At 41.0% G+C, this 15,693-nt stretch overlaps 1 protein-coding gene across 7 annotated transcripts in view; it reads left to right on the top strand.

Moving 5' to 3' along the window:
* PLCH1 (phospholipase C eta 1) overlaps positions 1–15,693 on the top strand; it is a 367,659-nt gene that overhangs the window by 254,344 nt on the left and 97,622 nt on the right. For all 7 annotated transcript variants that reach the window (XM_073674758.1, XM_073674759.1, XM_073674757.1 and 4 more), the window contains 2 exons: positions 3,327–3,497; positions 13,819–13,912. In XM_073674758.1, coding sequence (XP_073530859.1) covers positions 3,327–3,497; positions 13,819–13,912 — 265 coding nt within the window. The remainder of the gene's footprint in view (positions 1–3,326; positions 3,498–13,818; positions 13,913–15,693) is intronic.

Genomic DNA, 15,693 nt, shown 5'->3' with positions numbered 1-15,693 from the left:
CTCATCGGGCACGTGTGGAGTTTCCCAGGACAAACTGGGGATCAGGGGGAGGATATGGAGGACCCCTTGGAAGGGACAGACCCCTGATCCAGCGAACTAAATACAGAGTCCTTGTCTCAGGGCTTCCCCCATCTTTAAGTTGGCAGGATCTGAAAGACCATATGAGAGAAGCTGGAGATGTCTATTACACTGACTTATACCAGGGTGGAATGGGGACTGTGGAGTGTATTCGCAAGGACGACATGGAATATGCTTTGAGGAAACTGGATGATACAAAGTTTCGTTCTCATAAAGGCGAGACCTCTTACATTCGTGTCCGTGCTGAAAAAGTGGGGGAGGTATATAAGGAGCTGCCCACTTTCTAAAGACTATGATACTTTTCCAGCAACGGACCACCATTTTTGTTAATATTATTATTGTGTTTTATTTGTGATTTACTTTTTATGTTTTACATAGTTCTCCTGACTTGTCAGTATGTGCACTAGATTCACTTGTAAAATGTCCAGCATTCCACTAATCTGTATCTCAGGATATCTGTATCTCAGGAGTATCTAACCATTGTTCCAATAGCCAATAATCTCATTATGTGTATGTAGATTGTAGACACAGTGGAGCCGTCACCACAGGGGGTATTACATGCAGCCTCAGATGAAGGCTTCTAGAATATTCTTCATTGTTTTAGCGAACAGTGAATGTTTAAGGGGGAGGGTGTGATTACTTCTGACCTGGGAGGGGACTGATCCCAGTGAAAGAAAGGAGAGTCATGTTTTAGGGAGAGTTGTGTGGAAGGATTGAAGGAAGAGGATGGAGACCGTGGACTTGGAAGGATGGATGAATAAACATGTTAACATTATGAATTATGTCGTTTGGATTTAAACTTTCTTAAAAGGACTGCTGCTACTGGATACCTGTGCTTTCATTGTTTTATCTGCCGTCTAGAGGTTCATGGACTGTGACTACAGACTATACTGGCTGGAGATACGAAATCTGTGGGCCAACCAAAAGTTGGGAGACAGTGAGTATGGCCTGATACAAAGCCAGTGGAACTACTGAACCCAGATTGGGAACTTGAGGACTGAGAGAACTGTATTTTGGCTATTTACCTGGAATTGCTTTATTACCAAGGCTGTGATCAATAAGATATTATTGCATTGTTAACCTGCCTAGGTGATTACTTCCAACCCACAACCTCAGATCTTTACAGGATTGATAGTAAATTAAGGTGCATTTACTTCATCATTTTCATAAATGAGCTTTCCTGGGAATGCTTTTTCACAATAAACAGACAGCTGAACGGGTGCTCCAGTAAACCAGCCAGACATGATTATAAATGTGAATTACTTCCAGATTACCCCTATATCTGCAGGTAAATAGCATTTTTTGGAGGAAATAGGATGGCCTGTAAATTAGGAGTTAAAGGAACCTGTCAGATTAGCTTTACTGTGCCAACGGCAACTTAAAGTAGTAACCGATCTTACGACAGTAGCGCTTGAAAACTTCCATTTGTATATTTGCAGTATGTGACCACTGAGTCCATTTTGAGGGCAGAAGTCTGATGAATTCATGAATTCATTCACAGTCCCTGCCATTTAGACACTGAATGAGAGCTCTCTCCCTATGTTGAGTAGTTGGGCAGAAGCTGTCAATCAGCAGTTGGAGATTTGTCGTCAGACTCCTTATTGGCCGTGTGTTAAATATTAAAAGCTACTGCATATAAGTGATAGATCGCTGAACTCCGCTTGTCTGTCACTAGATGCTGTCCTTAGGCAGGGCAGCACAACCAAGACGATAGGTATGCTGTCCTCGGGCATGGCAGCACAACCAAGCCGCTAGGTATGCTGTCCTCAGGCGGGGCGGCACAACCAAGCCGATAGGTATGCTGTCCTCAGGCAGGGCAGCACAACCAAGCTGATAGGTATGCTGTCTTCAGGCAGGGCAGCACAACCATGCCGATAGGTTCCCTTGAACCTTAACGACAAAATTACAGGTTATTCCAGTTAAACTACATTTCTGGAAGGCAGTCTGACCGCTGGCCTGTCCTCAAGACTTAAATAAAAAGAAACATATATTAGAAAACCTCTGTCGAATGTTTGGTAAATCCTGAGTAAATCCTCTTAGGCAGATGCTCGAAGCATACACAATGATGAAACGAGTGCCACAACTGCGTCTCTAAGGAGAGTCTACAGCAGCCACAATACGTCTTGTTGGCACACAAGCTTCTTTCAGAGCTGCTCTCATTTACTGTTTTTCTAGATATGTAATAAACCAAATAGTTTGCTAGTATATTTGGCTTTAAAAAATGTAATTAGCCTTGACACATATACAGTATTTCGGACCTTTTCTAATTTGAGGCATTAGAAGTTTCTTTCAGTCCTGCCCTTGAAAGCTTTTTTACTTTAGTTTTGTTAGAAATTGTCTAGGATTATAATTGGTTATACAGACTGCTCTAGTAAGATAGACATAAGCAGAAAAAGGCAGATTGTCAGATTTCAGTGCCCTGTGAAACAGTGATTTCAGAATTTACTGGAGCAGCGCTACAGGTAGAAAATGAAGTTTTCTTCTCCCTGCAGCCGCTCACTTCCTGTCATCAGGGCGGTGCACAGAGCTGTTACAGTCACTGCTTATTTTATAGTGAGTGTGGCTGTAATCACTCCTTGGTACTTTGATTGACAGTCTGTTCTGCAGTGAGTGTGTGCAGTGTACAGCAGACAGTCAGTCAAAGTACATGCAGGTTACCCCTATAAATATAGCAATAAATATCCTTATTAGTACATTTGCTACATGCACTCCACAATATTAAGTGCAATTAATCTGATATGTACAATTTGTTCATGTAATGCCACAATTTCAGAGACTTAGTCACACATAAACTTCTAATCATGGTATGTGCTGCCGACAATGCTGTATGTGTACTTAATGATCGTTTTAGTGATTGTTCCATCCCCATACACATTGTATGGGATCATGCGAATGGACCATTCAACAATGGCTGAGCTACTTGTTTGTAGCCAATCATCATGTATGGTCAGAGATCTACCTTCCTAAATGGACCATAAGGATAGGCTATCGATATTATATCGCTGGGTCTCTGACTCCCATAATCCCGGCAGATGATTTGTGGGAACGGCCTCTTCTTAGTTCGTAGTTCTCCATACACTAGGCCATCATACATTTAGCATCCAAGGTCACTGTGTGCTGTCACTTGCTAGTGATGGATTAAGCCAATAAATAATTATGATGAAACATTGATAAATATGACCGTCGATAAGCACCATCTGATTTTGGGCTGACTTCATGTTTTACGATGAGAACCCTTTGTTTTTCAGGAGGCAGACACGGATGAGAATCAGGGCACGTTAACCTTTGAGGAGTTCTCGGTGTTCTACAAGATGATGTCATTACGGAGAGATCTGTACCTGCTGCTCCTAAGTTACAGTGATAAGAAAGATCATTTAACAGTGGATGAACTTGCCCAATTTCTTAAAATGGAACAAAAGGTATACAAATAATCTGCATGGCTTTTTGTTATATAATCCAAGGTTTATCACAATTGATGTGTAATCTGTATAATGATCTATGATGGTGAGAAATGCTCTTGAAGTAGGGCATCAGACCAGAGTTCAGACCACGAGGTCTGCGGTAGTGAGATGACTGGTTACTTGTTTCTTACTAGGGCACAGAGTGCTTGTTTCCAAAGCAACCATATAAATTAGAGGGAAGCTATCAGGTCCCCCAATGCTTTTATAGGATCAGCATTACATTTTAGAGTCACATTTGTGCACTAAAATAATGTTTTTGATGTTCCAAACAAATGCATTTGTGCAAAATTGATTATATATAGTCTCTCGCCGTATGCAAATAAGCATGACTAGTCAGTCGGGAAGTCTACTTGTCCAATACACCGCCAGTTTCTGCAGTCATGGCCCCCCTGGGCATGATTGATGTTCTCTGCACTGCCCACATCTTCACATCAGTCCTGTGAATCTCGTGCATATGTGCAAAGTTTTTGCTGTCTGGAAATGCACAAATGTCCCTGGTGTCATTGGTGCACTGCACATGCCCAGGAAGAAAAGAGGCCGCACAAGCCCAGGAAGAAAAGAGGCCGCACACTTGCGTAAGCTTCACAGGACTGAGAAGAAGACTTGGACAATACAGAGATCATCAGTCATGTGCAGGATGCCGTGATTGCAGCAACTAAGGCCGGACTAGTCTGTACACGCCCCGCTGGACTGTTTATTTTGCATAGGAGAAGTGGCACTTTATAACTTGATTTTGCACCGATATATACATTAGTATGAAACAAAAAAAAACATTATTTTAAAGGGGGTATCCCCTTTTAGAAAACTTTTTCCTACAGGCTCCGTTAGTAAATAAAAAACCTTTGCTTTACTTTCCCTTAGTCTCTGCCACTGCCCTGCTGTCTGTTATTTTCTGCAGCTCTGATGTCACGTCGGCATTGCGGCAGCCATTCAGTGAGTTCAGCGGCTCTGAGCGGTCATGCCATCTACATCGACAGAGGCGCTGAGTTCAGTTATTGTCGCTTTGTTGATGTGATTTCAATGCTGTACTCTACAGCAGACACTAGGAGCAGCGGTGGCGAGTCAGTGCTGGACCTGGGACGGGTGAGTAATGCACAGTTTATAGTGTACTAACAGAGCTTATAGGTTAAACTTTTCTGAAAGGGGACAACCCTGTTATGCAGGAATAACGTTCTGAAACCGGACGGTGTTGGATTAAAAAAATGTTAAAGGACCTGACAGGTTCTCCTTAAATCAAGTCAGACTTACCTGACAAATTTGGGTGGAAATAGGCAATGATCTAATGATTTTATTGGCCTCCTGATTGTCCTTCTGTGGCAAATGTTGAGACAAAGCATTACCTGAAGTATCAGAAGAGGAAATGAATGCTGAGCAATGTGGCCGATAACCTCCACTGCAGCATCTATATTCTGTATCACAGATTCCTAGCATTACATCGGAGAGTACATTATGCAAGCACTTACTACAAATGGTCTCGCTTCCTTCATAATCCATGAACAAATGTTGTGTATTTCACGGGTTATTTTATTTTTTATTAATAATAAGCCGGAGTTTAAATCACAGGCATCTCCCTCAGTTCAGATATTTGACTCGGTCAATGTACCATCTGTCTATGAATTGTCATCCAGCAATGGGCTGAAAAAAAAAAAGCAGGTCGTAGTGGAGATTTTATCACAGCTACAGTATTCTGTATTGCTGAAATGATTGGATATCTTTACCAGCCAGTGTATTGCATTGTTAAGTAGATGGATGGATTATCTAGGTATATTCTTTAACTGTTCTGTTTATAAAGAGACGTATTATTTTTGTGGGTACTGCAGACCTAGCAGTAACCTGAGTATTTTTGGGTAATTGCTTGGCATTAGATGCAGCAAAGTGTGTAAAAATCCCATTGTGCAACATGATATTCAGCACAGTGCGCGGTTAGTTGGGATCCCCAGCTTAGATACTTTGGCTGTAGAAGGAATATAGAATCTACTCCCCAGTCTTACTTTAAAGGGAGTCTTTCACCAATATATGAGAGCAACATAATGTAGAGGTAGAGACTCTGATTCCAGTGATTTATCACTTACTGGGCTTCATGTTGTCATTTTGTTAAAATCACTATTTTCTCTGCAGCAGATCTCCCAGTTCTCTGAATCCTGAGCTCAGTACATCCCCACCCACACCACTGATTGGCAGCTTTTTGTCAATACACAGAAAGCTGCCAATCAGTGATTTTGGGGGGGGGGGGGGGGTCATATGGAATATTTGACTAGGATGCACGAGACAACTAGTCACAGAGTTGTTCTGAAGCCACTCCTTTGTTATTTTGGCTGTGTGCTTAGGGTCATTGTCTTGTTGGAAGGTGAACCTTTGGCCAAGTCTGCGGTCCAGAGCACTCTAGAAGAGGTTTTCATCCAGGATATCTCTGTGCTTGGCCGCATTCATGTCTCCTTCAATTGCAACCAGTCATTCTGTCCCTGCAGCTGAAAAACACCCCCATAGCATGATGCTGCCACCACCATGTTTCACTGTTGGGATTGTATTGGGCAGGTGATGAGCAGTGCCTGGTTTTCTCCACACATACCGCTTAGAATTATCGCCAAAAAGTTCTATCTTTGTCTCATCAGACCAGAGAATCTTATTTCTCATAGTCTGGGAGTCCTTCATGTGTTTTTGAGCAAACTCTATGCGGGCTTTCATGTGTCTTGCACTGAGGAGAGGCTTCCGTCGGGACACTCTGCCATAAAGGCCTGACTGGTGGAGAAACTGCAGTGATAGTTGACTTTGTGGAACTTTCTCCCATCTCCCTACTGCATCTCTGGAGCTCAGCCACAGTGATCTTGGGGTTTTTCTTTACCTCTTTCACCAAGGCTCTTCTCCCATGATTGCTCAGTTTGGCTGGACGGGCAGGTCTAGGAAGACTTCTGGTGGTCCAAAACTTCATCCATTTGGGGATTATGGAGGCTACTGTGCTCTTGGGAACCTTGAGTAATGCAGAAATTCTTTTATAACCTTGGCCAGATCTGTGCCTTGCCACAATTCTGTCTGAGCTCCTTGGGCAGTTCCTTTGAGCTCATGATTCTCATTTGGTCTGACATGCACTTTGAGCTGTGAGGTCTTATATAGACAGGTGTGTGCCTTTTCACAAGGAAATGGACAGCATGTGACTTAGATATGAGTGTCTGAGCAAAGGGTCTGTATACTTATGACCATGTGATATTTCAGTTTTTCTTTTTTAATAAATGTACAAAAACTTCCACATTTCTGTTTTTTTCAGTCAAGATGCAAAGGTGCAAAGTGTACTTTAATGAGAAAAAAAATGAACTTTTTAGAATTTATCAAATGGCTGCAATGAAACAAAGAGTGAAAAATTTAAAGTGGTCTGAATACTTTCCGTACCCACTGTATAAGGGAGATCTATCCTCTAGTTCATACAAATGAAATATTTTGCTATTCAGATTTAATACAAAGCATGCGTACAGTAATGTACAGTACAGACCAAAAGTTTGGACTCACCTTCTCATTTAAAGATTTTTCTGTATTTTCTTGACTATGGAAATAATACATTCACACTGAATGCATCAAAACTATGAATTAACACATGTGGAATTATATACTTAACAAAAAAGTGTGAAACAACTGAAAATATGTCTTATATTCTAGGTTCTTCAAAGTAGCCACCTTTTGCTTTGATGACTGCTTTGCACACTCTTGGCATTCTCTTGATGAGCTTCAAGTGGTAGCCACCGGAAATGGTCTTCCAACAATCTTGAAGGAGTTCCCAGAGATGCTTAGCACTTGTTGGCCCTTTTGCCTTCACTCTGCGGTCCAGCTCACCCCAAACCATCTTGATTGGGTTGAGGTCTGGTGACTGTGGAGGCCAGGTCATCTGGCGTAGCACCCCATCATTCTCCCTCTTGGTCAAATAGCCCTTACACAGCCTGGAGGTGTGTTTGGGGTCATTGTCCTGTTGAAAAATAAATGATGGTCCAACTAAATGCAAACCGGATGGAATAGCATGCCGCTGCAAGATGCTGTGGTAGCAATGCTGGTTCAGTATGCCTTCAATTTTGAATAAATCCCCAACAGTGTCACCAGCAAAGCACCCCCACACCATCACACCTCCTCCTCTATGCTTCATGGTGGGAACCAGGCATGTAGAGTCCATCCGTTCACCTTTTCTGCATCGCACAAAGACACGGTGGTTGGAACCAAAGATCTCAAATTTGGACTCATCAGACCAAAACACAGATTTCCACTGATCTAATGTACATTTCTTGTGTTCTTTATCCCAAACAAGTCTCTTCTGCATGTTGCCTGTCCTTAGCAGTGGTTTCCTAGCAGCTATTTTACCATGAAGGCCTGCTGCACAAAGTCTCCTTTTAATAGTTTTTGAAGAGATGTGTCTGCTGCTAGAACTCTGTGTGGCATTGACTTGGTCTCTAATCTGAGCTGCTGTTAACCTGCGATTTCTGAGGCTGGTGACTTGGATAAACTTATCCTCAGAAGCAGAGGTGACTCTTGGTCTTCCTTTCCTGGGGCGGTCCTCATGTGAACCAGTTTCTTTCTAGCGATTGATGGTTTTTGCAACTGCACTTGGGGACACTTTCAAAGTTTTCCCAATTTTTCGGACTGACTGACCTTCATTTCTTAAAGTAATGATGGCCACTCGTTTTTCTTTACTTAGCTGCTTTTTTCTTGCCATAATACAAATTTTAACAGCCTATTCAGTAGGACTATCAGCTGTGTATCCACCAGAGTTCTGCACAACAAAACTGATGGTCTCAACCCCATTTATAAGGCAAGAAATCCCACTTATTAAACCTGACAGGGCACACCTGTGAAGTGAAAACCATTTCCGGTGACTACCTTTTGAAACTCATTAAGAGAATGCCAAGAGTGTGCAAAGCAGTCATCACAGCAAAAGGTGGCCACTTTGAACAACCTAGAATATAAGAGATATTTTCAGTTGTTTCACACTTTTTTGTTAAGTATATAATTCCACATGTGTTAATTCATAGTTTTGATGCCTTCAGTGTGAATGTACAATTTTCATAGTCATGAAAATACAGAAAAATCTTTAAATGAGAAAGTGTGTCCAAACTTTTGGTCTGTACTGTACATAGAATGACAAATGAATATATATAAAAAAGATCGCTCCAATAACTCATACCTTTGGGATGTTTGCTTTCTAAATTTAATATCCAGAATGCTTCTTCAGCATAAGGCTTTTTTGCCAACTACCTCCTCTGGGGGGATATGGCACTCTTTCTATACCGAAGAATTTAAAGTGCGTTAAATCACCATAATAACAAAATGTTTGACAGCGCCAGAATACGATCCATTTTTTTAGATATATTATATAAGTGTTCGGAAATTCTCTATTTTAATTTTCTAGTGGTTCATCCTACGTATTGTACTTTATATAAATTACAGAAAATAGAATATACTATATGATGGGTATCGCAGTTAATGAATTCTTGGATATAATGAACATCTTGAGAAGATTGAAAGCTTTTTGTTTTGTCTGCAGCAAAGGCGCACATGTTACATCGGTTTCCATTACACTTGAAGAAACCAACAGGTTTTTTCATCAGACTTTGGAACGGTCTTTGGAGAAAGCATCTTGCCTCTCTTTGCCACAAACGTGCTGCCCTGAGATATGATTTCTAAATGTGTCATCTTGATTGATGACTGGAAGATTTTTTTGGATAATATTTTTGATTCGATTATAGTGTAGGCTGTAGGATGTGGAAAAAGTAACAGATGCGTCATTATTCATATTTGGGAGAATATTTTTCTTATTAGATAGTTGATTTCTTGTTTTGTTTTATACTTTGGTGAATGCACCTTGAATCAACGGACTTCCTTATCCCCTTTCTCGCAATCTGTTATGTACAACATTACTCTCCACAAGGAAGCGGTTGTCGTCTGAACAAATTGAACAAATGCATTTAGCACGTAACATTTCTCCACATTACTGTACGCTCCATCCTTCGTATTAAATTTGAATAGCAAAATATTTCATGTGTATGAACTAGAGGATAGATCTCGATCATATATATTTTTATTGGTTACTTTTTGTTTCTTATTGCATGTTTTTTGCTCTTGCATGCCTGCTAAATTTGGACAGCAAAATATTTCATATGTATGAACTAGAGGATAGATCTCTTATGTATATATTGATTGGTTATTTTTTTGTATTTCATTGCATGTTCTTTGCACAAAGTACCGTATTTTTAGGACCATAAGACGCACTTTTTTCCCCCAAAATTTTGGAGGAAAATAAGGGTGCATCTTATGGTCCGAACGTAGCTTACCGGATAGTTGCGGTCCTGGTGGAATGGGATCGCAGTGCCCTCCGTTCCCTCCCTCAGAAATCCTGCAGCGGTGACAGCAGAAGAGGTGAGATGCTGTGGAGAAATGTCTGGCTGCCAGCAGTGAGGCTGAGCGGGACGGGCGCTGCTTTATGATTTACATGATTTACAGGAAAATGGCCGCCCCAGCCGGCACAGACTCTGAGCTCGGACAGCCATTTTCCTGTAGATCACGGCTTCAGGATGATGGCTGAGGCCACCAGAAAGCAGCGCACGCCGCTCTGCCTCACCGCCGACAGCCAGACACTGGCCCCGCAGCATCTCACCTCTTCTGCTGCGTGGCCAGGTTCCTGAGGGAGGGAATGAGGGCCCTGCGATCCCACTCCACCACCACCGCAACTCCCTGCTGCTGGAGCACCGCGTTCTCACACCCAGGGTCCACGGCATTCCTCCATTTCCGCCGGCTTACTGAAGGACCCTGCCTCCTGTGACACCCACTCCACCGCCCCCAAGTAAGATACCATACCTATTCAGACTATAAGACGGACCCCCATCTTATAAAAAATATTTTTTTCCTATTTTCCACCCCAAAATTTGGGGTGTGTCTTATAGTCCAAAAAATACGGTAAGCAAAAATTTGTGGTTTCTTTTTCTAACTATTTGTGCAACTTTTTACAATAAAAAGCTGCATGTTTTACAAAATGTTGTAAAAATTGTTAAAAAAAATTCTATACATTCATACATAAAATCACTCCATGGGGGACTAGAATACATTTGCGACTTTTTGAAATGATGAATCAGACAAAAATATCTGGAAACCCTAAACCATGACCACAATGGCAAACAAAAAAAAAAATCAAGCGAAAACTTAAGTAGACTTCAAAAAAGGCGCAAATGGAAAGCTGAATTTGGTGCTAACGAAAAAAAGGCGCAAAACGCCAAAAACATGTGAAAAAAAGACGCAAATGCAATAATGAATCAGGCCCTACATGCATCATATTTCCAGACACTTTCATACAGTTCAATTACATATGATTAATAATAATAATAGAGCCCAGCTCGGGTATCACATGTCCCGTCCCTTTGAGGATGATACCGTGTTGTACAGCCGCCTGTGTGTGCTCACGGAGAAGCCATAAAATTTTTGATAAACCTTGTGTTCAGTCTCACTTATTTCTATAATTTGATATGGAAGTATTGTAAGTGCAGTTTCATACAGTATGTCATCCTTGTACAGATTTTGACCTATTTCTGTCCAGATAAATCACTTTAAATTGGCCCATTGGTCTGATGGATGTCTCTCTGCTAGATTTTTTTTTTGTCTCCCAATCACTATAATGTATTTGATTGTCGCATGTAATCAGGATCTGAAAGATAACTCATAGAAAGTTACTTTAAAACAGGAAAAGTTTTCTTTTATGAAGGACCTAGAAGAATTTGTTCGATCCAAACTAAATGGCTGTCTGTAAAGCTTCTCATACATACGCAGTAGCTATAGTCTAGCTATTTTACCTGACTCCTCCATAAACATGCAAGCTCGGCTTTGCTGAGCATGCATGCTTATCTTATTGAGGATTGAGTATACATAAATGTATATGTTTACGAGTATAGAGAAAACACACCAGCTCTCATGCTTGTCCATATTCAATCCTGGAGAGCGCGAGAATTCGCAATTTATGGACGTTTAGAAATGCTGAAGAAAAAACGGTGCGATACAGTGATCGATATCGATGCAGTCTGGGTATAATGAAATTTTTCTGATGTTGAAGATGGTTGATTAAAAAAATGATTATGTAGACATTGTAACTAATTCATCATTTTTATGTCAACATTCTATTAAGAAAAGATGCTTGTAAGGCCACTTTCACACGTTCAGTATTTGGTCAGTGTTTTACCTCAGTATTTGTAAGCCAAAACCAGGAGTGGTGATAAATACAGAAGTGGTGATGTGTTTCTGTTATACTTTTCCTCTAATTGCTTCTCTCCTGGTTTTGGCTTACAAATATTGAGGTAAAATACTGACCAAATACTGAGCATGTGAACGTGGCCTAAGACAGTTAATTACGGCTTAACGTCATCACACACGTAAACTAGGGTGTAGTTGTATTAGAAGAAGTGGGTTTTATGTCCAGGAGACCAGTAGAAAGATGATGTGTGTAACACCAAGATGGATTCAAAACGCGTTGGTAGTTATTATACCCCGCTTACCACTTGGATATGGATTTTAATGAATTAAGAAGGGATTTCATAGCTTTTTGTTTTTTTAATTGGGATCAAGCCAGACAAGCAAACTCTTTCTTCAATAAATACATCATGCCTAAGGCTTCCTCCCTCCACATCTGCTTTTGGAGAGCTTTTTGGAGATCAAATACACATTATGTGACACTAAGTCACTTCTTACGGACAAGCCGTGAGTCCGGATAGTAAAGGAGTCAGAGGTCAAAAGCCAGGAGGGTACCTCACAAACAGTAGGAAGAGACAAAGGCGTAGTCAGGTAACGGTCCGAGGTCAGAATACCAGGAAGATAGTGCATCAGAACAAAAGGGTTAAACAGATGAATGGTCAGAATGAGGTCCAAGGTCAGGCAACAAAAGATCGACTAACAGAACACAAGGCACAGAGAGACAAACCACACAGAGCTGAATGTATGTCTGGCAGAGGTCTGGGACTAATGGCAGAGCTAAGTAGCTGGGCAAGCACCTGGGACAATGAACACCTGGAGACAGCCCAGAACCTCCCAGTCTCAGATTGGACTGCCGAGCTGTCAAACAAAACACCAACAGCTCAGCACACCCCTGCACCAGACTGGACCCTGAGCTGTCAATCAAAGTACTGACAGCTTCAGCTCGTCCCTGTACCAGATTATATAGCTGAGCTGTCAGTAACTGCATCCCAGACACACTGAGGGGTGGAATCTTGACACATTACACACTTCATTAAAATCACTCCTAAGTTCGAAGCAAGGAAACTATTAGGCAACTGGGGGCGCTGTATGGAGGAGTATCAGGATAGATTGGTGAGTGTATTTTTTTTTTTAAGCTTATGGACTAGTCTGGGTCTGAATTAAAAAACAAAACAAAACAAAAACAAACTTTGGACAACCCTATTGGGTGACGTTTTTTATTGCTTATACACATAATCAAATTGCTCAGTTTTTCATGTAGACTATTCCAAAACGGAGACCCAGAGCCATGTTAATTAATTAATTTATTTTACTCACTTATAGCGCCATTAATTCCACAGCACTTTACAGACATTATGGTTACTGTCCCCAATGGGGCTCACAATCTAGATTCCCTATCCATATGTCTTTAGAGTGTGGGAGGAAACCCGCGCAAGTATGGGGAGAACATACAAACTCCTTGCATGTTAATTAGATTTTCTGTGATTTTTAGTTGATTGCCAATCCAGTGTATGATTGGTGGGGTTTTCCATATGGACGCTTTCACGTGAGTTGCTTAGAATGCCGTAGAAGATGCTGTGCCTGGATGTTCAATTATTATTTTACTTATGAGAATTACATGGGTCAGACCCCCATGAACCCTCAACTTAAAATGCTGACAATCCCTTTATTGGCATTTTATAGTAGTCCAAGCTCTGTTTTTTATCATTACATGCGAGTTTATTGCAGTTGATTATTTTGATGAATCATTGCCAGAGTTGCTCTGAGTGTCTGGTATGATTTTCAGCGAGAGGGTGCTATTGACCAGTATCTATGGCCTTCTCCATCTGATCCTCCATGTTATTAAGCCTTTTGCTTTCTATCCTTTGTAGATAAGGTGTAGGATTCTTTGGAGTTCTCCTAAAATTCAATATTTATAACGTTTGTGCTGACAGTTTATTTACGGTTCACTGCATTTCAAGCTTTATCAAAGGGATTTCTGCCATAGCCCTGGGTCCAGACTTTCGACTGAATTAACACTCGATGTACTATAGACAAGAACAGCTCACAACAGTGCTGTCATTTCTCCAAACAGATGAATAATGTGACAACAGAATACTGCCTGGACATTATACAGAAGTTTGAGGTTTCGGAAGAAAACAAGGAACAAAAGGTGCTAGGAATAGAAGGTAAGGCTTACATCTTACTGATATTCATGTGTGCTACTTTTCTGAAAATAGTAATAATCAGAATAAAATAGGTACCATTTCTCCTTGCACAGAGTGACATGATAAGCATGTCAAGGTGAGGAGACTTTTAAGCCTCTGGAAGATATGCAAATTGACTCTTCAGAGAGGAAGTGGACTAGAACTCTAGTGCCACCTATAATTGCTACTTCCTATAGGTGGCACTAGAGTTCTAGTCCTCTTCCTCTCTGAAGAGTCAATTTGCAGAAGAAAATACTAATTCTGTGAGCCGAAGCAGAGCCGATAATAAGCAGCCGCCCTACCTATGTTACACTCAGTCCCTGTTACATTGACAGCCACTTATCTGGATATCCACTATGTATTTCCACATTTTCCCTACATCTGCCACTGCTAGGAAACGTAAAGCAGTCCATTTCTTCCCACAGTAAAATCATCCATTCGATAGGTGTTTTCAGGTTCCAGACTTGCAGTAATCAGCTTTAACAATCTAAGTTGCTAACAGTATAACGTCTTGTTCTTGTATGTGCAGTAAAATCCGTTGCAAAAATCTGAGGTTGATTCACATTTTAAATAGTGTCTTTTGTGGATTATTCCAATTTAAAGGAGCCAACCTGCATGTGTCTGCCAACCACGATTTCCATGAATTAAAGTAGATTTTAAAGAAAATGTTCTGGTTGTATGAACTTAGATTTCCCATTGAAACAATGGGATGCCGGTATGCAGTGGGGTAGCCATAAGGGCGGTTGCCCTGGGTACCAATGTCTATGGTGGCACACATTTACCCTCCCCCAGACTGCCCTTACTGCCAACTGATTGATGTCTGCAAGCACCACAACTACTTGGATCGGCACAGTGAGTGTCCTCCGAAGCTGATTTCACAGAGCACCACAGGCAAGATGAGTTTGACATTGGCTGCTGTGCTCTGCATGGGCAGCGACCTAAATTGCAAAGTTGCTGCCTATGCAGAGTGCAGCAGCCGATAACAAATGCATCTCAACTGTTGTGCCCTGCAGAGACACAAGATGAGCAACTAATGAGTTTAGACAGCAGTGAATCAGGTATAGTACACATGAGTCAATACTGTCTTCATGTATTGCTAAGAGCTGCATAAGGGTTTGGGCTAGGAATTGGTTTAGGTTTTGGGTTAATGACTCGAGTTAAGCTTAAGGCTACAGGGTTAGCGTTAGGTTTATGATTAGGGTAATAAAATTGTTCCCAAAAAATCCACAAAAAATAAAATAAACAAGAAGCAAAAGAAAATGTATGGCAACATATAACTTTTAATTTTCAAAATGTTATTGAAAAAGATGATCTAAGGGGTCAAAGTACAAGCTATAATCTATAATTACCTTAGTGTATTGCTCAAGTTACATGTGCTTGGAGGATGAGGGGTTCAATAATGGACCGGTGAACGAGACTTAGGGAGAACTAATGGTTCATGAGCTAGGGGGCGCAAAATGCCTCTCTAAGGTGCTGGCAACCCACACTTTGCTACTTGAGTTTCTGGATAGTTTTCACACAGATTTTGGCACATAATATATCTCAGAATCTGATTGAAATAAAGGGTTTTGATTTAGGTATTGTAGACATCTCTGGTCAGCTGCCTAGAACCATGTCTCCTAAAACGGCTTAGGCAATTATATGAATAGACGTAAAATATTTTCTTCAGCTTTCCTGCTGAAATAGCCAATGCGACCTTATTGGGGGAAAAAACCTACAAGAAGCCAAAAAATGAACAAAAACCTTGCTGTAAAAAAAAATAA

Source organism: Phyllobates terribilis, unplaced genomic scaffold (assembly GCF_046119375.1).
Source record: "Phyllobates terribilis strain yellow unplaced genomic scaffold, ASM4611937v1 Scaffold_3__8_contigs__length_932513732, whole genome shotgun sequence".
Classification (NCBI taxonomy): domain Eukaryota; kingdom Metazoa; phylum Chordata; class Amphibia; order Anura; family Dendrobatidae; genus Phyllobates; species Phyllobates terribilis.
Note: the sequence above shows the minus strand (reverse complement) of the source record. Positions and strands in the feature narration are given on the sequence as shown.